This window comes from Ranitomeya imitator, chromosome 5 (genome assembly GCF_032444005.1).
Source record: "Ranitomeya imitator isolate aRanImi1 chromosome 5, aRanImi1.pri, whole genome shotgun sequence".
Classification (NCBI taxonomy): domain Eukaryota; kingdom Metazoa; phylum Chordata; class Amphibia; order Anura; family Dendrobatidae; genus Ranitomeya; species Ranitomeya imitator.
This window is the reverse complement of record NC_091286.1, coordinates 584,521,013-584,544,160: the sequence shown is the minus strand read 5'-3', so window position 1 is coordinate 584,544,160 and position 23,148 is coordinate 584,521,013. Positions and strand designations below refer to the sequence as shown.

The 23,148-nt window shown below is 41.7% G+C and overlaps 1 protein-coding gene across 1 annotated transcript in view; it reads right to left on the bottom strand.

Moving 5' to 3' along the window:
- Positions 1-22,906, bottom strand: part of LOC138638538 (saxiphilin-like) — a 117,327-nt gene extending 94,421 nt beyond the window's left edge. The window contains exons 1-6 of the mRNA XM_069727918.1: positions 22,749-22,906; positions 17,483-17,646; positions 13,953-14,058; positions 12,818-13,033; positions 8,160-8,366; positions 7,624-7,839 (exon numbers count right to left, since the gene is read on the bottom strand). Of these exons, the coding sequence (XP_069584019.1) occupies positions 7,624-7,839; positions 8,160-8,366; positions 12,818-13,033; positions 13,953-14,058; positions 17,483-17,646; positions 22,749-22,791 (952 nt within the window). The 5' untranslated portion in view covers positions 22,792-22,906. The remainder of the gene's footprint in view (positions 1-7,623; positions 7,840-8,159; positions 8,367-12,817; positions 13,034-13,952; positions 14,059-17,482; positions 17,647-22,748) is intronic.
- Positions 22,907-23,148: the final 242 nt, after the last annotated feature.

The following is a 23,148-nucleotide window of genomic DNA, read 5'->3' as shown; positions in this document are numbered from 1 at the left end:
AAAGCATCCAGCCTTTTTTCAAATACTGATATATATCTGCCATTACTGCCTCTTGCTCATACTAATGTATAACATGGCCAAGTGCTATCTGATGTTTTATCGGACAGCACTCGCCCCAATTTTTCTCATGCCAATCAGCAAGAGAAGACTATCACAACATGCTGGTTGCGTTTAAAATACCATTGCAGTCCGATGTTTGTGCACAGAGACAATGGAGAAGATGGAGAAATTAGGTTCTCCATCTTCTCCACACCTGTGCTGTGATTCTATCATGCGAGAGAATTGGATAACAGTAAGATGACACTTGTGTCAAACTCTCACTCATAAGCATAATCGATCTGATTCTCTCGCATTAGAGAATATACTCTGTTATACTATGGCGCGGTGCTGAACAGTGCTTTTTTTTCTCATGCCGATACAGCATGAGAAAACAATACCAGCATGCTGCGAGTACATCCAGTAATTGATTCACGTGAACAGGGACATACATACAAATCACTATAGCAGTTCTAATTGGGCACCCCCAATGATGCTAACAATAGTGTCTCCCTGAAACACAGTATGATACCCTCACAGTGAATTATTCCACAGTACCCTCAATTCTACCACATGGCATGAAGACCCTACTGTAACAGACTCGGTAAAGTATATTGACCGTAATACACTATGATGCCCCAACTGTGATTGCCACACAGCATAATGTGCCTCCATATAGTAAACAGTATAATAGCAGCCCCACATAGACATGCAAACAGTATAATGGCCTTCACATAGTCCCACAAATAGACCGGCAAAAAGTATAAAGGCCCCTTCACATATACCTGCAAACAACATAATGACCCCATATAGTTATGCAAACCGTATAATGGGCCCCACATAGTCCTACATACAGTATAATGTGTCCCACATATTCCTCCATAAAGTATTAGGATCTTCACATAATCCTCCATACAGTATTATGGGCCCGATATAGTCCTTCATACAGTATTAGGAGCCCCATATAGTCTTCCGTATAGTATTATGGGCCCCATATTATTATTATTATTATTATTTATTGTTATAGCGCCATTTATTCCATGGCGCTTCACATGTAAGAAGGGGTATACATAATAAAAACAAGTAAAGTAATCTTAAACAATACAAGTCACAACTGGTACAGGAGGAGAGAGGACCCTGCCCGTGAAGGCTCACAATCTACATATAGTCCTCCATAAAGAATTATGGGTCCCATATAATCCTCATAACATTTTTATGGGCCACATATAGTCCTCAATACAGTATTATAGGTCCTATACCGTCCTCATAACATTATTATGGGCCCCATATAGTCCTCCATACAGTATTATTGGACCATATAGTCCTCCATAGATTATTATGTGCACCTTTTAGTCTTCCATACAGTATTATGGGTTACATATCAGTGTTAGGTCAGTGTGTGATCAGTGTTTTTGATCCATGTGTCTGTAAGGAGGGAGACTGAGCTGCAGGTGCCTGCATCATGCTAGGTCCAGAACTGCTGAGGCTGAGCAGGAGTGGACCCATGAATTATGTCAGGAAATGCAAAAAATGAGGGCAGAAATAGGGAGCCTAAAGGAAGCCCTTGCTGCTACCTTGGAGTCCAGTCCCAAATCTCGGTGTAAATTACAGCAAGAGATAAGAGTAATTAGAAGAGAGATACAAAGTGTAAGGCCATGTGCACACGTACAGTATTTTTCGCGTTTTTTCGCTATAAAAACGTGATAAAAACGCGAAAAAAACGCTTCCATATGCCTCCTACTATTTACAATGCATTCCGCATTTCTTGTGCAAATGTTGCTTTTTTTTCCGCGAAAAAATCGCATCGCATAAAAAAAAGCAACATGTTCATTAAATTTGCGGAATTGCGGTGACTCCGCACACCTAGGAGTGCATTGATCTGCATACTTTCCGCATGGGGCTGTGCACACCATGCGGGAAGTAAGCAGATTATGTGCGGTTGGTACCCAGGGTGGAGGAAAGGAGACTCTTCTCCACGGACTGGGCACCATATAATTGGTCAAAAAAAAAGAATTAAAATAAAAAAATAGTCATATACTCACCTTCGATGTCTTCCCGCCTCTCTGCGCTGCATGCTGCCGCTTCTGTTCCTATAGATGGTCTGTGTGAAGGACCTGCGATGACGTCGCGGTCCTGTGATTGGTCGCACGACCGCTCATGTGACCGCTCACGTGACTGCAACGTCACCATCTATAGGAATGGACGCCGCTGAGGAGATCGGCTGTCTGCAGGTGAGTATAACCATTTTTTTTAATTGTATTTTATTATTTTTAAACACTCTATCTTTTACTATTGATGCTGCATAGGCAGCATCTATAGTAAAAAGTTGGTCACACTTGTCAAACACTATGTTTGACAAGTGTGACCAACCTGTCAGTCAGTTTTCCAAGCGATGCTACAGATCGCTTGGAAAACTTTAGCATTCTGCAAGCTAATTACGCTTGCAAAATGCTGAGAAAACCGCAAAAAAAACGGGGAAAAAAACGCAAAAAAAAAATGCGGATTTTTTGCAGAAAATTTCCGGTTTTCTTCAGGAAATTTCTGCAAGAAATCCTGACGTGTGCACATACCCTAAGGCCATGTGCACACGTTCCATTTTTTTCGCATTTTTTCGTGCTAAAAACGCTATAAAAACTCATTAAAAATGCATACATTATGCATTCTATAATTTAGAATGCATTCTGCATGTTTTGTGCACATGGATGCGTTTTTTTCCACGAAAAAAAAAACGCATCGCGGTAAAAAAATGAGCATGTTCATTATTTTTGCGGATTTTCTGCGTTTTTCCCGTAATTCTATGCATTTGAGAAAAAACGCACAAAAATCGCACCAAAAACGCGTCAAAATCGCGGTAAATCGCGGTAAAAACGCATGTGGATTTCTGGCAGAAATGTCCGGTTTTTGTCAGGAAAATTTCTGCAAGAAATCCTGACGTGTGCACATACCCTAAGAGAAACTCCAGCAGCAGCCCCAGAGTCTAATCCAATATCCCGGCATGAAGAGTGCTTACAGAGGGGGTATGCCTCTCCTGGAGGATGGCGAACTAGACCGACGCACCCACCAGACAGGTGCAGAAGTGAGTGCTGGACTTGTGGAAAAATGGAACACATGTCAAGAAGTTGCCCTACACGAGACAGCCGACAACGAAGATTCGCTCACCCCACCAAAGGTCATGCTCACTGGAGAGAATGCTGTAACTGGAAGAAATGGTACAGTGAGCAGAGGGGAGCCAGAACAAGGCAGAGCCATGGCCCCAGATGCCGAGAAGTGAGGGAGACGGTGTCATTTGCCTGCAGCAATGATTTCTGCATTACCCAAAAGCATGGAAGTTAAAGATGATGGCGACCCCAGTGAAGAGACGGAGGTAGAACTCACACCTAGTGCACAGTCAGGTGTTGGGGACAGCACTCTTGAAGGAGGAACCAAGTATGCGGGTGTCACTCTATGTTCTGGATGGCTGTGAGGCTGGAGAAAACCGAGAGCTGCGGCCTGATGAGGGAGTGCAGTCAGATGACTTAGTGGAGGAGGACATTGAATGCCATGGAGAAGAGCCCGATGTCGAAATTCTGTATGAGATACCTGAAGTTCTGAGTACTCCTGACGAGAAAATTCAAGACTTGCCTCAAAATACTGTTCCTCCCATGCAATAGAAGCAGAACAATTTTCTTTGACAAAACGAAGTGAAGAGAGGCAGAAATGGGTGCGAGAACTGTTGGCATCTGGCCCATCTCTGAAAAAAATCGGCACAAAGAGTCCTCACTCGTGGTATGGCGAGCTAAAGGAGAGGGGGACTGTAAGGAGGAAGACCGGGCTGTGTGTGCCTGCATCATGCTGGGTCTGCATCCCATGTTGCCCGGGGAAAAGAGTAGGGGACAGGACAGGCCCCATGGCCTGGAAAGAGGGGGCGTGACTAAGCCAGGCAGTGAGGAGAAAGCGAGTGAAGAAACAGTTAGTTTCCCACCAGCAGTGAGCAGAGGCATGCGTGCGGCGCGCTTCGCAATATGAGAGACAGCGCCTGGCTAAGCAGAGTGCAGCGCTCATGCGGAGGAGCGAGGGCCAGGTGCAGAACCCTGAGGTGCCTCCCCCATTGCTGACAGACGCACAGCGGCACCCATGTGGGACAGAGACTAAGACAGCGATCCTCACTTCGGCTGGCACATAGAGGAGCGCACGCCGAGCAGAGCTGTGCAGAGCAGCCATTCAGGTGACGGTAGCTGCTCAGAGAGACACGTGCCATGAGGAACCTTGTGGAGAGCTTTACTCTTTTGCTCCGCAGATAAATGGACTGGGGGCTCAACGGATAAAAGTAGAGACCGCCCACTTCTGCCAGAAGATGGATAGTTAACTTTGGAACTCATCTGAGGACCCTAAATCAGCCATTGCCGGCACTACTACCCCCATCGGACTATGGCCTAAGGACCCCATCAGGAGCTACGATAAGTGTTATTTGAAACTCAGACAGTCGCACTCATTCTGATAATTTCATTTATTTCTTGTTGTTCTATAAACCATTTTCTTCACTGCTCATTAACTCCCTGTGAGGAGATTACCTTACCTTTACTGTTAAAATAAATAATATTATTATACCGTACAGCTCTGCAATCCCTGCGTACTGCATCTTTTCAACCTGCTTACATGTCCTTAGTGTTTGGTAAGTCTATCATCAGTATTTGGTCTTTTGTGTCATCAGTGTTTATGTTAGTGTTTCATCAGTGGGTTTTGTGTGTCAGCAGTGTTTAGTCAGTGTATCATCAGTGTTCAGTGTGTCATATGTGTTTGGTTTTGTGTTCCATCAGTGTTTCGATACATGTGTCATCAGTATTTGGTTAGTGTATCTTCAGTGTGTCTTAAGTATTTTTCACGTATGGATAAATAAATAATCAAGCTTCTAGCACATACTTTACAATATTAATAGACTTGTATTGGCCCTTTTCATATCTGTTGCTGTAAAAAACGAACATGGGAACAGCCCCATAGACTGTAATGGGTAGGTGCTGTATCCGTGAAAAACACTGGTAGAACACGGACGTGCAACACAGTCGTATGAATGAGGCTTCTCTGTAATCATTGTTTCAATTGGAACAGTCAGGCAAAAACTAAGAGCTATGTTCATCTTACATTAATAAAAACAAAAACTAAAAGATAAGCAAATATTGAGAACGAGATGGAGGCCCGATGCTATTGCATCGGGAGGGCGGTAATGTCACGATGAGGGCAGGCTTTGCAGCGTTAAGATTCTCCCCCCCCCCCCCATGTGCTCACCCACCTATCCACTCTCTCTTTCCCCATGTGCTGGCTTCTCCCATCTATGGTCTCTTTTTTGACCTCTCTACCCCATGTGCTCTGCGCTCCTCCTGTACAAAGATAGCGGCGGTCAGTGAAACATTTGGCTGATCCCGGCGGCAACATATTCACGATGGTGTTCCACTGGTGGTACTGCACAAGAGGTGTATACAGTGTGTGTGTGTGTGTGTGTGGTGCATACGGCGTATACAGTGTGTGTGTGTGTGTGTGGTGCGTATGGCATATATAGTGTGTTTGTCTGTGTGTGGTGCGTACGGCGTATACAGTGTATGTGTGGTGGTGCGATGGTGTGCAGCTGCGCTCAAGAGGCTGGTACCACCAGCAGTTTCCATATTGAGACATCCATCACTTGGATGTCCCAATATGGAGGTCGGTGAACTTCCGCGGCTTGGAATTCTGGGATCCGGACACATCTGGATGGAAAAGGATGTGAAGACATTACAGTACAAGGTAAGTATATATAGACTAGATGGTGGCCCGATTCTAACGCATCGGGTATTCTAGAATATGCATGTCCACGTAGTATATTGCACAGTATATTGCACTACATTGCCCAGCCACGTAGTATATTGTCCAGTGACGTAGTATATTGCCCAGCCACATAGTATATGGCCCAGCCATGTAGTATATTGCCTAGTCACGTAGTATATTGCCCAGCCACGTAGTATATTGCCCAGCCACGTAGTATATTGCCCAGCCACGTAGTATATTGCCCAGTTACGTAGTATATTGCCCAGCCACGTAGTATATTGGCCAGTTACGTAGTATATTGCCCAGTGACGTAGTATACAGCACAGAGCGACGTAGTATATTGCACAGCGAAGTAGTATACAGCACAGAGCCACGTAGTATGTTGCCCAATGACGTAGTATATTGGCCAGTCACGTAGTATATTTCCCAGCTACGTAGTATATTGCCCAGCCATGTATGTCACAGGTTAAAAAATAAAAAATAAACATATACACACCTTCCGAAGGAGCCCTTGTAGTCATGTCGCCTGTGTGCGGTGCACTCGGCGGCTTCCAGTCCCAGGGTTGGTAGGGCAGGACCCGTGATGACGTTGCGGTCACATGACCCTAACGTCATGGCAGGTCCTTCTCGTGCAGGCGCGCAGGACCTGTGATGAGGTTGCGTGACCTCATGGCAGGTCCTTGTCGCATACCATCCTTGGCACCGGAGCCTGCCGCTTGCATGGAGCGGTTACCGGAGCATGGCGAGGAGCGGGGAAGGCAGCGGAAGGTGAGTATATACTGATTTTTTATTTTTTTTAATTATTTTTAACATTAGAGCCTTTTAGTATTGACGCTGCATAGGCAGCATCAATAGTAAAAGCTTGGTCACACAGGGTTAATAGTGGCAGTAACGGAGTGAGTTACCCGCGGCATAACGCGGTCCGTTACCGCCGGCATTAACCCTGTGTGAGCGGTGACTGGAGGGGAGTATGCGGGTGCCGGGCACTGACTGCGGGGAGTATGGAGCGGCCATTTTCTTCCGGTCTGTGCCCGTCGCTGATTGGTCATGGCTGTTTTGCCGCGACCAATCAGCGACTTGGATTTCCTTGACAGCCAGAGGCCGCGACCAATGAATATCCGTGACAGACAGAAGGACAGACAGACGGAAGTGACCCTTAGACAATTATATAGTAGATATGACTAGTACTTATCTTTCTTGATCCACTTAGGCAGGTAAAGTGGTTAAGATGGCATAGACGAAGGTGGCATACGCAACATTCAAGTAGATAACCACAGTATAAAATACTAGAGCTTAATGATAATATTACACATTTTATTTTTGCAGTGCCAACATATTCCGCAGCACTTTACAGTTAAGCTGGGACGGCTTATTGCACTTTCCACTCCCAAGTATGATGCTTCACTGTAGCACCAAATGGCTGAGCATGGGGCGGGATTGGGGGTTTTGTGTTTTTCTGTTTGTGTAACAAAACATTTTAATAAAAAGCTTTTCTGATTTAAAAAATGGATGGGCGTGGAAGGCAAAGGTCCAAAAAGAGGGCATAAAAATCAGGGCAAAAATTTTTTGCGATCTTTCATATTGAATTGAACTTTAAGAAGAGAATTTATCAAATCTTTATGACAGATTTATAGTGTTAAGAAGTTGCAAAATATGGTATATTAAAGCAAAAAGTAGTATTTTTTGTGACTTTGTGTCGGACCGCCGTTTTGTCTATTGTATATTCAGTAGTTGTGTTGGGACTTAGAAAAGTGGCCTTGGTCAGCCGGGGTCCCACAAATGTAATGCCTGACATACTCTGTAGTTCCTCACCTGGGACTTCACATGTAGGAGGTGACTGGCCTGGTCCAGTCCTTGTGCCCTTTATCTCGTCACCATTCTTGGTAACACACCAACTGTATCCGGTGCTGCCGTGGGACTGCAGTGGACTAAAGTAGCCTTTTTCATCACAGTCCGGTACAAAGGCTCCTAGTAAAGGTTCTGCTGCGCTGAGCACTTTATTACGTTCTTTTATGCAGGGCGTTTCACCTGATAAGACAAATATAGAAGAATTGGTGTTATTTTCTGTATATTCCTGACTATATTGTAGGATGACCTTCATACCATACTTTCATCAAATATTTCTCAGCCCATCAGAGCTGATGTAGGCCGAGCTTAGATCCACCTTCTTCTCTATCACTTCAGCACACAATAACAAGGAGCCCAACAATGATATTACACAATTATAGAGTCACAATGTATCAGTGATAAATCATAATAGTGACTCCGTGTAGTGTTATATCTGTAATCACTGTCTGTAATAACATCGATGCACAGGGAGAGGATGGAATAGTAAAGTAGATTCTTACCAGAAGCTTCACATGGTTTTGGTGGTTTTCCAGGGAAACTTCTGGAACCAAAAACCTCTTCCCCATATTCATCCACGCACCAGGAGTAGACATGGGACTGCTGAGGTCGATAGTTGCCCTTTTCATCACATTCCGGCACAAAAACTGCTGGTGAAGGTTTAGCACTGAGCAGTTTCTGACGTTCCTTCAAGCAGGGAGTTTTGTTTGCTAAAAATGGATATATAACCAAGAGTTTATGAAACCGTTTATTGCTATGTATGTGGTATCATATAATCTTAACTTTGGGAACAAAGGTCCTGAAACATTGCATGTTTTTTTTTTCTAAACTAGAGATTAAAGTTGCAGTTTCTGTTTTGATGGCTACTTTTAATATAATGTAAAGATTTAGGCCTCTTTCACACTTCCGTCTTTTCCTCCCGTTTAAATTAGCCGAGTTTTGAAAAAACAGGATCCTGCAAATTTTTCTGCAAATTTTTCTGCAGGATCCTGTTTTTTCCCATAGACTTGTATTAGCAATGGATTGTGATGGATGGCCATCCGTTTCATCCGTCGTGCACTGGATCCGTCGGAAAATAGCGGTCCGTCGTGCGAATAAAACATTCAGAGGAACGTTTTTTCTGCATGTCGGAATAACGATCAGCGACGGGTCCTGCGCTGTCCATCGTTGGCTATAAAGGAAGCCTATGAAGGCAGGATCTGTCGCTTACCGTCAAACACAAGAATCCAGCGACATATCCCGTTTTTTTATTTTGAGCATGCCCGGAACGAATGTTCAAGTCAGGGGAAATATCTCTCTCTCTCATCTTTTACCTGAAAATGTAGGCAAGAACTCCTTCGACGCATCCGTCATAATACTGGATGCGTTGCACACGTTTTCCAGTATTTTCACAACTTCAGTCGATACGTCACTTCACTGCATTACAGTGTTGGCAAACCTCACCCTCTCTCCTTCACCTGGGATAACTACACTGACCAACTCAGAATAAATGTTTAACTTACAAAAAAGGAGTACTAAGCCAATGTAAAATATTTAATCTTTACTAATTACATAGTTAAATGGAAATATGCACATAAAATCATTTAAAAAACGAGAAAAAGTCCACTGTCATGTAGTCTTATACACTTTGTTATCCAACATATTGTATCCTAAGAGCTGTACACTGCGTGCAGAATTATTAGGCAAGTTGTATTTTAGAGGATTATTTTTGTTATTGATCAACAACTATGTTCTCAATCAACACAAAAGACTCATAAATATCAAAGCTTAATATTTTTGGAAGTTGGAGTGGTTTTTTTTTTTTAGATTTGGCTATCTTATGAGTATATCTGTTTGTGCAGGTAACTATTACTGTGCAGAATTATTAGGCAACTTAATAAAAACCAAATATATTAACATCTCACTTGTTTATTTTCACCAGATAAACCAATATAGAAATAAACATTTCTGACATGCAAAAACAAAATCCCCAAAAAATTAGTGACCAATATAGCCACCTTTCTTTATAATGACACTCAACAGCCTTCCATCCATAGATTCTGTCAGTTGCTTGATCTGTTTATGATCAACATTGCGTGCAGCAGCCACCACAGCCTACCAGCCACTGTTCCAAGAGTTGGACTGTTTTTCCTCCCTGTAGATCTCACATTTTATGAGGGACCATAGGTTCTCTATGGGGTTCAGATCAGGTGAACAAGGGGGCCATGTCATTATTTTTTCTTCTTTGAGACCTTTACTGGCCAGCCACGCTGTGGAGTAGTTGGAGGCATGTTCAAGTTTTTCTTGAACGATACCGACTTCTTCCTGTACCACTGCTTGAAGAAGTTGTCTTCCAGAAACTGGCAGTAGGTCTGGGAGTTGATCTTCACGCCATCCTCAACCCGAAAAGGTCCCACAAGTTCACCTTTGATGATACCAGCCCATACCAATACCCCACCTCCACCTTGCTGGCGTCTGAGTCAGAATGGAGCTCTCTGCCCTTTACTGATCCAGCCTCTGGCCCATCAAGACTCTCATTTCATCAGTTCATAAAACCTTTGAAAAGTCAGTCTTAAGATACGGTATTTCTTGGCCCAGTCTTGACGTTTTATCTTATGTTTCTTGTTCAAAGGTGGTCGTTTTTCAGCCTTTCTTACCTTGGCTATGTTCCTGAGTATCGCACACCTTGTGCTTTTTGATACTCCAGTAACGTTGCAGCTCTGAAATATGGCACAACTGGTGGCAAATGGCATCTTGGCTGCTTCACGCTTGATTTTCCTCAATTCATGGGCAGTTATTTTGCGCCTTTTTTGCCCAACACGCTTCTTGCGACCCTGTTGGTTAATGGCCATGAAAAGCTTGATTGTTCGGTGATCACGCTTCAAAAGTTTGGCAATTTCAAGACTGCTGCATCCCTCTGCAAGACATCTCACAATTTTGGACTTTTCAGAGCCCGTCAAATCTCTTTTCTGACCCATTTTGCCAAAGGAAAGGAAGTTGCCTAATAATTAAGCACACCTTATATAGGGATTTGATGTCATTATAAAACACCCCTCCTCATTACAGAGATGCAAATCACCTGATTTACTTAATTGGTAGTTGGCTCTCAAGCCTGAACAGCTTGGAGTAGGACAACATGTATAAAAAGTATCATGTGATCAAAAATACAACTTGCCTAATAATTCTGCATGCAGTCTATTTTGTTCTGAGCAAAGGACATATTTTGGTTACCGGTGAATGTGCATAGGCCTTTACTGTTCGTTAGGTGACACTACATATTTTTGGTTACATCTATATGGGAACTGGACTTAGGCTAAGTTCACATTTGCATATGTGTCCGCAGCATATCGTCTGCATGCACATGACGCAAATCAAAATGCTGCATACATTTAAGTGCATTTTGGCATGCATTTGCGTTTCTTATGTGCATGGTGGGGGCGATATCATTTTCTGGACATGCACAGTCTAAAGTACACATGCGTATCGAACGGATGCTTACGCATGTCCATGAGTACCAATGCGTTCCCATAGACATAGACAGTAATGCGTTTTTTGAACGCAATCATCAGCAATCGTCCGCATGCGGACGATTGCGAAAAATTTGAAGCCTCAAAAAATGCAACATGATGTGTTCGCTGGACCCCGCCGCACACCGCAAAATGACCCATGCATACGCATCTGTAAGTGAACGCATGCAAAAACATGTCACTGCGTACATAATGTTAAAGATATGTATACATGACGCATGCGGATAGATGCGGATCGTAGGTTGGGCACACAGACGCAAATGTAAGGCTTATATTCATATCATACTCACTTTTAGAGATGAATATTGGTGATGTACTATGGTACTTTTCAAATGATTTTGTTTGCATATTTCTCTTTATGTAATTAATAAAGATTAAATATTTTACATTGGCTTAGTACTCCTCTTTTTAGTAGGTTATATATTTTGGCAAGGAGAGCCATTTACTTATTAAAATACCAACAAGAAACTGCTTGAAACAAATAATCAAAGAATCAATATAAAATTCAATTAGTTATTTTATTTGACACCAAAAAACAACACACAAAAATTAAAAACAAGAGGGGCAGATTAGCACTCATAGCATTACAAAAAAATCAATAAGAAGATATCAAATCCACAGTGTGGAGTACTGGGAGCACAAACATTTTTAACTGCAATACAACATTAATCAATGTCCACAATAGGACAAAAGTGAGGAAAAGTGTAAATCAATATATTTGCCAAAATATATAAGCGGCATCTCATGTACTAAAAATATCCTCAACAGGAGCAGTTTCAAAAAAAAGAAAGTGCATAGTGCATGATATATACTAACCACCAGTACTCATGCTGAACGTGCCGACACCACCTCCTCACACTGTGTGAAACGCGCGTTGGAGTGTGAGGAGGTGGTGTCGGCACGTTCAGCATGAGTACTGGTTAGTATATATCATGCACTATGCACTTTCTTTTCATTGAAACTGCTCCTGTTGAGGATATTTTTAGTACATGAGATGCCACTTATATATTTTGGCAAATATATTGATTTACACTTTTCCTCACTTTTGTCCCATTGTGGATATTGATTAATGTTGTATTGCAGTTAAAATCTTTTTGTGCTTCCAGTACTCCACACTGTGGAATTGATATCTTCTTACTGATTTTTTTTTGTAATGCTATGAGTGCTAATCTGCCCCTCTTGTTTTTAATTTTTGTGTATTGTTTTTTGGTGTCAAATAAAATAACTACGGTAATTGAATTTTATATTGATTCTTTGATTATTTGTTTCAAGTAGTTTCTTGTTGGTATTTAAGTCTATTTAGCTACTTGAAGTTTATTTATAGTCATTTTGGGGTATTTTCCTTGTCGGATTAAAGTGTATTCCATTAACTTATTAGATCACTTATTCTGTAGGTATTCAGAATAAATGTTTTCAGATGGTCCCCGATGTCTCTCCCTATAGCCATGTGGTAGCATACATTATAGAGACTGCTACTCACCCCCACTAATTTATTATGTGGAATGTTTCATCCCTAACCTTAAGAAATGTATTTCTCTAACTACTGTAGATGATTTAACTGACTCCTAACTGTAAAGAATGACCTATAGTAAGTAAGGGCATAACTAACCCAATGTAGAGACTGAGGTGAGAACACTGATAGAATGGGTTAGTACCTTTATTTTCACATGTTAGGCCCGGATTTCCTGGTGCAGTTCTTGTTCCCTCGATCTCTTCACCATTTTCGTTAAGACACCAACAATAACCGGTGCTGCCATGACACTGCTTTGGAACGTAGTTTCCCTTTTCATCACATTTTGGTACAAATGCCCCTATTTTCATTATTTTTCCTCCGAGCACACTCTGCCGATGCCTCATACAAGGGGTATGTTCTATCCAAATAAATAAATTATCAGACAAGAAAAACTATTCATATAATAGAGATGATGTTTCATGGCGAATTGAAGATTACCTTATTTTTAGGATCTAGATAATAAGTTGTCATGATACTGACATAGAAAGTAAATACCTCCAAAGTATTACAGAAACAGATGGGAGCTGTCATCTGGCTATGTCTGCCTCATAGCGAATGGCTCCTTCAGAGGTTCTGTCCAAATCCTGTTTTCCAGGGCTTCAGACAGAAGTCCCGACAGAGAGACTGACATGTGGACTGCACACAATATGAACATTGCCTTAAGACACAAGAAAATAACTATTCTGGCATTTTTAATTTACATTTCTTTTTGGATACTTACCATGCATGACACACAGTAAATGAATCATAATATTTTTACAGCTTTAATAAAATGAGGCCAAAAATTTTTTGAAGATCCAGCAATGAAGGCGTTTCCTATCAAACATCACTTTCATTCCCTGTTGCAGTAAAAACTGAAAACAGAACAGGAGCCTCTGATGAAGCTATTATGTTTCGGCAATGAAACCATATTCATGACGTAGTGCCACTCATAAATAGCTAAGGTTTAATTACAAAAGTTTTTCATTTTTTCTATATTTAAAACTCTACTACTCCTGAATCAAGAGTAATTGAGTTTTTTATGTAGAAAAAAAACTACAATTCAGGAGTCCTGAAGGATAGCTGAGCATAAAAAAGAAAAATGCAAAATAAAGTTGAAAGTTTTATATAACCGTTCAAGCCATCGAAATTCTGCTGACTTTTGTAGCATCTTCGGTGGTGAACTGACTTTATTTTGTTTAATAAATCCAATATCTTGGTTAGGATAGGACCATAGAAATGTTCATTTCTGATTTTTGAGAGTTGATTCTAGATAAGTAAAATAATTTAGTGCTCACCGCTCTCAGAATAAGCTTCAGTCATGATGGGCTTCAAATTAAAAGGATCTAATGAAGCTTTGTAAACGTCTTTACTATCCAGAGAAATAGCATCTGCTTCTCCATTCTGAAAAGCAAAAGGGTCATTACTGATAATGATTTCTCGTATTTACTTTTGTTAAGAGGGTCCCCGACTATGAGATGACCGCAACAATCTGCAGTGATCAGGTTTATATATCAATAAACGCTTGATTTTCTGCAGTGCCCCAAGAGTATAGATTAAATATTACATAGGCATTAGAGTGAACCCCTTTGTAGCCATAACGTGCTTTGGCTTCTAAATTCCTGATCAGGGAATCTGCTCTTTTATAATATTTTATAATATTTACACCAGAAAAAAAATGTTTATTTCTTGGTCATCATTAAAGAAGTACTCTCATGAAAATTTTTATCCTCTTAATACATTGCAATTATCATATTAAACCATGTTCCAAATTATTATGCAAATGACATTTTTCTCGGATTTTCCTAAATGGTCGGTGCAAATCACAGTCAGTCTAATAAAAGTCATCACCCGTTAGATTATACATCGAATTTTATACAAGAAACCTCCCAATGATAACAGTATAATCTCCAAAATGAATAAAAACTCAAAATGCACTGTTCCAAATTATTAGGCGCAGTAGAATTTCTATACATTTGATATGTTTTAAAGAACTGAAAATGCTCATTTGTGGAATTTGCAGCATTAGGAGGTCACATTCACTGATCAAAAAAGCTATTTAACTCCAAAACATCCTAACAGGCCAAGTTACATGTTAACCTAGGAACCCTTCTTTGATAACACCTTCACAATTCTTGCATCCATTGAACTTGTGAATTCTTGAAGAGTTTCTGCTTGTATTTCTTTGCATGAAAGCAGAATAGCCTCCCAGAGCTGCTGTTTTGATGTGAACTGCCTCCCACCCTCATAGATCTTTTGCTTGATGATACTCCAAAGGTACAGGGTTGCTGTCAGGGGAAGATGGTGGCCGCACCATGAGTTTATCTCCTTTTATGCCCATAGCAGCCAATGACTCAGAGGTATTCTTTGCAGCATGAGATGGTGCATTGTCATGCATAAAGATGATTTTGCTCCTGAAGGCCCGTTTCTGCATTTTATACTATGGAAGAAAGTTGTCAGTCAGAAACTCTATATACTTTGCAGAGGTCATTTTCACACCTTCAGGGACCTTAAAGGGCCCTACCAGCTGTCTCTCCATAATTCCGGCCCAAAACATGACTCCTCCACCTCCTTGCTGACTTCGCAGCCTTGTTGGGACATGGTGGCCATCCACCAACCATCCACTACTCCATCTGGACCATCCAGGGTTGCTCGACACTCATCAGTAAACAAGACTGTTTGAAAATTAGTCTTCATGTATGTCTGGGCCCACTGCAACCGTTTCTGCTTGTGAACACTGTTTAGGGTTGGCCAAATAGTATGTTTATGCACTACAGCAGTGTTCCCCAACTCCGGTCCTCAAGAGCCACCAACAGGTCATGTTTTCAGGATTTCCTTAGTATTGCACAGGTGACGGAATTATTGCCTGTGAAGGTGATGCAATTATCACCTGTGCAATACTAAGGAAATACTGAAAACATGACCTGTTGGTGGCTCTTGAGGACCGGACTTGGGGAACACTGCACGACAGCAAGCCTTTGAAGGATCCTACACCTTGAGGTTCGAGGAACTCCAGAGGCATCAGCAGCTTCAAATATCTGTTTGCTGCTTTGTAATGGTATTTTGACAGCTGCTCTCTTAATCAAATGAATTTGTCTGGCAGAAACCTTCCTCATTATGCCTTTATCTGCATGAACTCTGTCTGTGCTCTGTTTCAGTCACAAATCTCTTCACGGTATGATGATCACTCTTAAGTTTTCGTGAAATATCTAATGTTTTCATACCTTGTCCAAGGCATTGCACTATTTAACGCGTTTCAGCAGCAGAGAGATCCTTTTTATTTCCCATATTGCTTGAAATCTGTGGCCTGCTTAATAATGTGGAACATCATTTTTAAGTAGTTTTCCTTTCATTAGAATCATCTGGAAAACTAATTATCACATGTGTTTAAGATTGATTTCAGTGATCCATTGAGCCCTGACACACAATACCATCCACAAGTTTATTTGAAAAACAAACAATTAAATCTTTATGACACTTAAATCCAATTTGCATAATAATTTGTAACACAGTGTATAATGCACAGTAGTACTCATAATTGCTCATTTCGCCTTTCTATCCAATAAATTCATCTATTTTCTCTGCTTTATATAGAAACAGCAAGTTTCTTTTCCCTGCAAAACTCCTCTTCAACTCCTGACCCAACTGCTCCTTCCTTTCCTCCTGCCAGGGACTTTTGCTGTGACTCATGGCTAATACAGGGAAAAGAGACTTCCTGTTTCCACATCGAGCTTAGAAGGATTCATCTAGTCTTTTTTAATCAAGTGATTCATAGTCCTAATGGAAAAGAGAAGAATTAACTGGGTAGAAAGGCAAAATGAGCAATGGTCACTGCAGCATCAGGAGTCGCCAGGCGGCAGGCTACATAGGCTCACCATATCCTTAAAACAAGCTTTTGCTTGAAATAAAAAGAGCTGGATACGCACGTGCTATATATTTGAATCTTTCTGAATCTATTTGAACAATTTAGTGTAAAATCGATGAAGGTCTAATGACCGAAACATTTTGTACACCTTCCACACATTGTAAATAAATTCACCAGATTGGGTGCTGGATTCTTGAACTGTTTATATGTAACGGGTTGGGACCCTATCCGTGCACCAAGAGACTTCACAGGAGTGCCGTCCTTCTCACTTTGCAATATATTAAGAAGATAAAAACCTTGATGGAATGCTTCTTTGACTAGACAGTGAATACACCAGATCTTCACTCTTTCAGTGTTAAATGATTTATTTCTAATCATTTTCAAATTTATTTTAATCATTATTAAAAGCTAATACCATAGTTATTCTTTTTTAATAAAAAAACACAATAATTTTTTCTTCTAGAAAACAAAATAACTGAATATTAAATGTATTGCCGTACAAAAATGGAATAAAGGAGCAGAATCACGTGGTTATCTTCTCTCTAAGTGATAAATCACTATTTGTCATGTGTGTAAAAGCTAAAATCTTTATTGTGAGGGAGGTCTCCACTCAATGAAACCTTATGCTGCAAAGTTTCGAGAGGAGATATGACAATTCTGGAACCAAATGCTTGAGGTCTATTTTTCAGATATTCTAGGAGAGTTAGAAAGAATCAGTTAGACTCTCCATTTTCATATGCCCAATTTCATACATTGGCCAGAATGGAGACTACCTACAAAGATGGTCTCACACCTGGGAGGACATATGCTGTACTGCATCACACAAATTATATTGATTTTAGTGGGCTTTGTGTAATGCTTCATTTTCCCAAGGATTGCACCCGAAAGTCATTGGCTCCTGCAGGCGAGACACTATGTGATCAGACACTTCTACCAAGTGGACTTCCATGATGATGTACTCACACTGATCGCTCTCACACAGTCCTCAGTGCTGGATTTTTTCACACATATTAGTAGAATCTCATCTACATGACAAGATGTCACCAGATCATTGCACTTTTGTTCTTCAGTATCTGACGTCACACACCAACGTACGTTTCTTGTATTGGGAGCTGCAGAGCTTAGAGCTGAAAAATGTCAGAATAAAGATTAATCAAGAAAATGACATATTATTCATAACATGTATATTTCTAATAAACAAGCCTTTATTTTTGTCTCAAAAGTGGTGATTTTCCTAAAATGGCAATGACCTATGTGGTTATTCCCAGTTTTCTATATAGAGTGGGTACGGAAAGTATTCAGATCTCTTTAAATTTTTCACTCGTTGTTTCATAGCCTTGCCACAATTCTGTCTTTGAGCTCCTCAGCCAGTTCCTTTGACCTCATGATTCTCATTTGGTCTGACATGCACTGTGAGATGAGGTCTTATATAGACAGGTGTGTGCCTTTCCAAATCAAGTCCTATCAGTTTAATTAAACACAGCTGGACTCCAATGAAGGAGCATAACCATCTCAAGGAGGATCACAAGGAAATGGACAGCATGTGACTTAAATTTGAGTGTCTGAGCAAAGGGTCTGAATACTTACGACTAGGGTTGAGCGACTTTTCATTTTTTGAGGTCGAGTCAGGTTTCGCGAAACCCGACTTTCTCAAAAGTCGGGTCGAGTGAAATCGGCCGATATTATTGAAAAGTCGGGGTCGGTGATCGGTCGAAACACGAAACCCAATGCAAAGTCAAAGGGAATTTTTTTAAAAAATATTTGCTTCAGAGCGATATAGCAGAAAAGCCGGTAATTCAATTGCCGGCTTTTCATTTCTCCTGCCTAAACCCGACATGATATGAGACATGGTTTACATACAGTAAACCATGTCATATCCCCCTTTTTTTGCATATTACACACTACTAATGTTAGTAGTGTGTATGTGCAAAATTTCGGCGCTCTAGCTATTAAATTTAAGGGTTAAATCGCGGAAAAAATTGGCGTGGGCTCCCGCGCAATTTTCTCCGCCAGAGTAGTAAAGCCAGTGGCTGAGGGCAGATATTAATAGCCTGGAGAGGGTCCATGGTTATTGCCCCCCCTGGCTAAAAACATCTGCCCCCAGCCACCCCAGAAAAGGCACATCTGTAAGATTCGCCTATTCTGGCACTTGGCCACTCTCTTCCCATTCCCGTGTAGCGGTGGGATATGGGGTAATGAAGGGTTAATGTCACCTTGCTATTGTAAGGCGACATAAAGCCAGATTAATAATGGAGAGGCGTCAATTCTGACACCTTTCCATTATTAATCCAATTGTATGAAAGGGTTAAAAAAAACACACACACATTATTAAAAAGTCAAGATGGGGTGCAGAGTGTACATTAATGAGAAAAAAATGAACTTTTTGAATTTACCAAATGGCTGCAATGAAACAAAGAGTGAACATTTTAAAGAGATCTGAATACTTTCCGTACCCACTGTATACAGAGTAAGCCATGTTAGGTGGGACAATAAAACCTACATTTTATTCTGTACTGATTTGCAGCTATTACCCTCTTTATGATGATCCCCCAGAGCTTCAAAAACCCTGTTGTTACTGAATCCATCCAACAACACCGCTGTCATTCAAGCATGCTCAGATGACCCTAATGACCCTAAGCATACATTATATATCAGCACACTGTGATTTATGAATACATGAACTCAGCTATTAAAAACATAAAGTACTTAGTTAATATTTTTTAACAAAAAGTCACATCATACAGAATACACTGTGACTGCTCTATATACTGTACATCACATAGGAAACTGCAACTGCTATATATAAATTATATAGGAGACTCTTGTATATACATTACATAGACGACACTGAGATTGGTGTATATACAATATATAGGAGACACTGGGGTTGGTGTACACATAAACGAGAAATTAGGACAGAAGTATACATAAAAAGGCTCCATCTCAGGACTTTCCCAGATTGTGGAGATGGAGACAGATGAAAGGCTTCAGTGCATCCATTGCCTTGCGCACAGAGAAGGAAAGGCTTAGAAACAGCCCAATGTACCACAGTAGCTTTGTGCGTGCACACATTGTTAGGACCGGCGGAACGCACCAAGAGAGATGATATAGATGCGTTCGCAGTCCGGGGTCCACCGTGCAGGTGAAACCTGCTGCTAGGAAATGACAGACAATATGGCGGTATTCAAAAGTATACACGCGTGGGTTAAACCTCACCCAGCGTGAAGAAAGCGATCCTGTTGCGTCACAGGACCGCGGTACCGCACATAGAGCGTGAGCAAGTGGTCAGCGAACTAAACCCCAACAGGGATTGTAGTCCGATTAGACCCTTGCTGGCACTACACCGCTACTGGGTGTGAAAGGAATTATATAATTAAGGCACCGAAGTGCGAACTGTGCCGTGCTGGCAGGCACCACTAAGCACCCAGACGTGGGTCAGGAAGCGCACACTGGCGCGTGGCACCGCACTGGCGGTCACAGCAGTAGACGCTGACACGTGTGTGACACGTTGAGTGATAAGTCGGGCGCTAGATAGCAGCCATACTCCATACGCGAACAATCATACAATAGGGTAGGGGTATTTAAAGAACGACTTGCACTCACAACAAACACACGTATTAAATTGTACACTAGCACATGGCCGTGCGGTCATGCGCAGTTTATATAGTTGCAGGACAGGAAGCGGCCACAGAAACTTTGCCCTTCCAAGACCTGCCAAGAAGACCAATAGAATGCGCTGCAGAGTCTGAGCACATGACCCTCGATCTCCAACGGGAGATCTTGCCCTGGGCATGCTCAGTGTGCGCAGACAAGGACTTAGTCCCAGAGAAGTCCACTCGCTGCTGACCAGTATAGGCTTTACAGGCAGAAGCTGGAGAAGCAGCAGTAACTCTTCTCACAGAGTCAGACTGAGCGAGACGCTGGGATCGACGTCCCTGCTGAGCAGGCTCCACTGCGGCTGGAGGAGAATGGGATACCGCAGAGGAGACGGATCGAGATTCCCCCTGTGCAGCAGAGGAAACTCGACTCCTAACACACATACACCTTGACAATATAAAGCGTCGTGATCCTGAACAGGGTTTTGTCTTTATCCCATCCTGGTCAGACAGGGGTTAATTGTATCTGCCTCTCTCTGGCAGTGGGCAGCTAATTAGTTGCCAATCTTGTGCCCTTGGCTGAGTTGGTTGACCCTTGTGTGCCCTCTGCCTCTTATCGTGTTTGATCTCTTGGTTCTCACCCGGTTTGTCCCTGTGTTGTGAGTTCATATACTGTTTTGGTACTGTTTGCTAGCTCGATTAGTTTTGACTTCCCCTTGGATTTCTGACTACCCGTTCTGTCTGACCCCTTTTGTACCACACCTATTTCTCTGGTTCTGACCCTGACCTGGCCCTGACTACGTCTCTGTCTGCCCCCGCTGGTACCTGTGCCGTCCTCTGGTCATGACCTGAGCCTGCCTGACATTTCTACTGCTCCCTCCGCTGGAGCTTTGCTCTCTGGGTTTCCGGGTGCAGTCTCCACCCCGGCTACTCCCCCTGGCGGTCACATACTTGATCATGTGCTTCAAGTCCTGCTCGCCTGAAGCACATCTCCCCGTCACCACCGCTCCACACCTCCTGTAGCCTAGACTGCCCCGAACTCTGCCATCCCTATTTTGGACACGCGAACCTGGCTAGCCTGTAAGTTCTGTGCGGAGTGTCTGACATGGAGAATATTTAAAGGGCCAGCGGCCACAAAACAGGGCCCTGGCCCACTTTTTACTTCAGAGCTGCAGCGCCAGCGCACCGGGAATCTGCCAGGTCAGGAAGATGGCCAATCTGGGACTATGCATAGTGTAGGCATATGTTTTGTATATTGGCACCTAGTGTATTTGTGCATCTGTACATTAATACTAAAGTTGTATGGGCCCTGTTATTTTACTCTAATAAAATATCTAGCATCGGGGTTGTCAGCAAAGCTCAGCTATGGTATGCTGAAAATCCCTCTGATACCAGCTATATTTACACCTAATGACCATATCTACTTCATAAAAAGAAATGCAGCAATGAGCCTTTAAACAAAAAAAAATATCCCCCAGTCCCCAAACCCTTCTACAATATTGTTATTTCTCTGATAAGTGGGTTGTAGCCCAGCTCAGCTATTCTATGTGCAGCTCTGTTATGCATGCTGGGGAGAGGGTGGTCATGATCTGAAGATCCCCATGAGCTACCAATGAAATGTGCAATTCCTAGCGTAATGAATATTGGTTAAATAGTGAGACACAGTTGATGCATTCAAAACTATCAATGGTCACCTCATCCATAGAAATAAATTAAAATTGCCCATGTTGAGATCAATCTATTGCTATCAGGTATTTGCCAACTCACTGTCCTGAGAAGAAGTTATTCAGAAGCGACACAGGGCTCAACAGAAGTACAGAGGATCATGATCATTCAAGAGTGTGAGGCCCTGAATTTTAGTGTTAGAAATGAAATATTTTTTCTAAAACACGTCACATGCAAAGACAAACATATATTTCTTGTTTTATTCTGTAAAGATAATATTATTCATTAAAAAAATATAATTATAGAAATGGGAAAATCACTTTAAGGTGAAGTCAATTTGTCTTGAGTCTTTTAAAAATGTCAGATTTGTCAGAATCGGAATTTTTTTTTGCAATTTCATTTATGCGAATCCAATAAAATTGCCACTAGCCGGGAAAGGAAGTGTAGGGATTAAAAAAACATTTAAGAAAATTAATACTCATCCGGCCCTCTCATATCTTTGGTACGATCAATAGAGTGGCCGGAAGATGCCAAAGATACTGTGTGCTAGAAGATGTCGAGGATAGCCCAGTGAAGAACGGACTGGAGAGAAGGATTGGGCCAGAGTGCGGCTGCACAGCAGGAAAGGCAAGTATAATTTTTTTTACATATGTTTATTAGGTTCTGGAGAAACCTCAGGGCACAATCATATACATTTCATTAGCTTCAAATATAACTAATCTGAATGTTATTTTCTTGCCAAATTCAAGCAAACTTTCGAATTCAATTATAGTCAGATTTACTCATCACTAATGCTCATGTTCATCTTTGCAGGATTTAGGTCTCTACATGAATAACTGTACAGTGACAGGATCAGCAATAACAGCAAATTTTGGAGGTTATCAGCACTGGGAACCAGTGGCAAAAACAACATTTTAAATATGCAAATTGACATATTTCATCATGAGCTTGTATGGACATGTACTTACCCCACAGGCAGAGACATAGCAGCACTCGGAGAGTCATCCTCATTTGTTACGAGGCAGCATACGAAGAGCGTCTCATCCAGCTGCTCTTTGCCTGTTATAATCTCGCTTTGTATTGATAAGGGGGCGGCTGAGTGAGCAGATCAGATGTCCTTGTGTTATTTACACAAAAGTTTCTCAACAAGACCCATTCACCTCTGTCACTTTTTTGTTGATAGAGTATGTTTTATTTTGCACAAAGACATTTTTATTCTTTCATGTGATATCAAGAGAGTTCTGCCAATTTGAAACTCTGTTTGCCAGATGTTTATCTGCAGAGGAATCACTGAGGGTTCAGCCCAGGTGGCGAAACACACGTCGGTGGAACATGTAGCACTGTACTGTAGAGAGGCACTGCTAGATG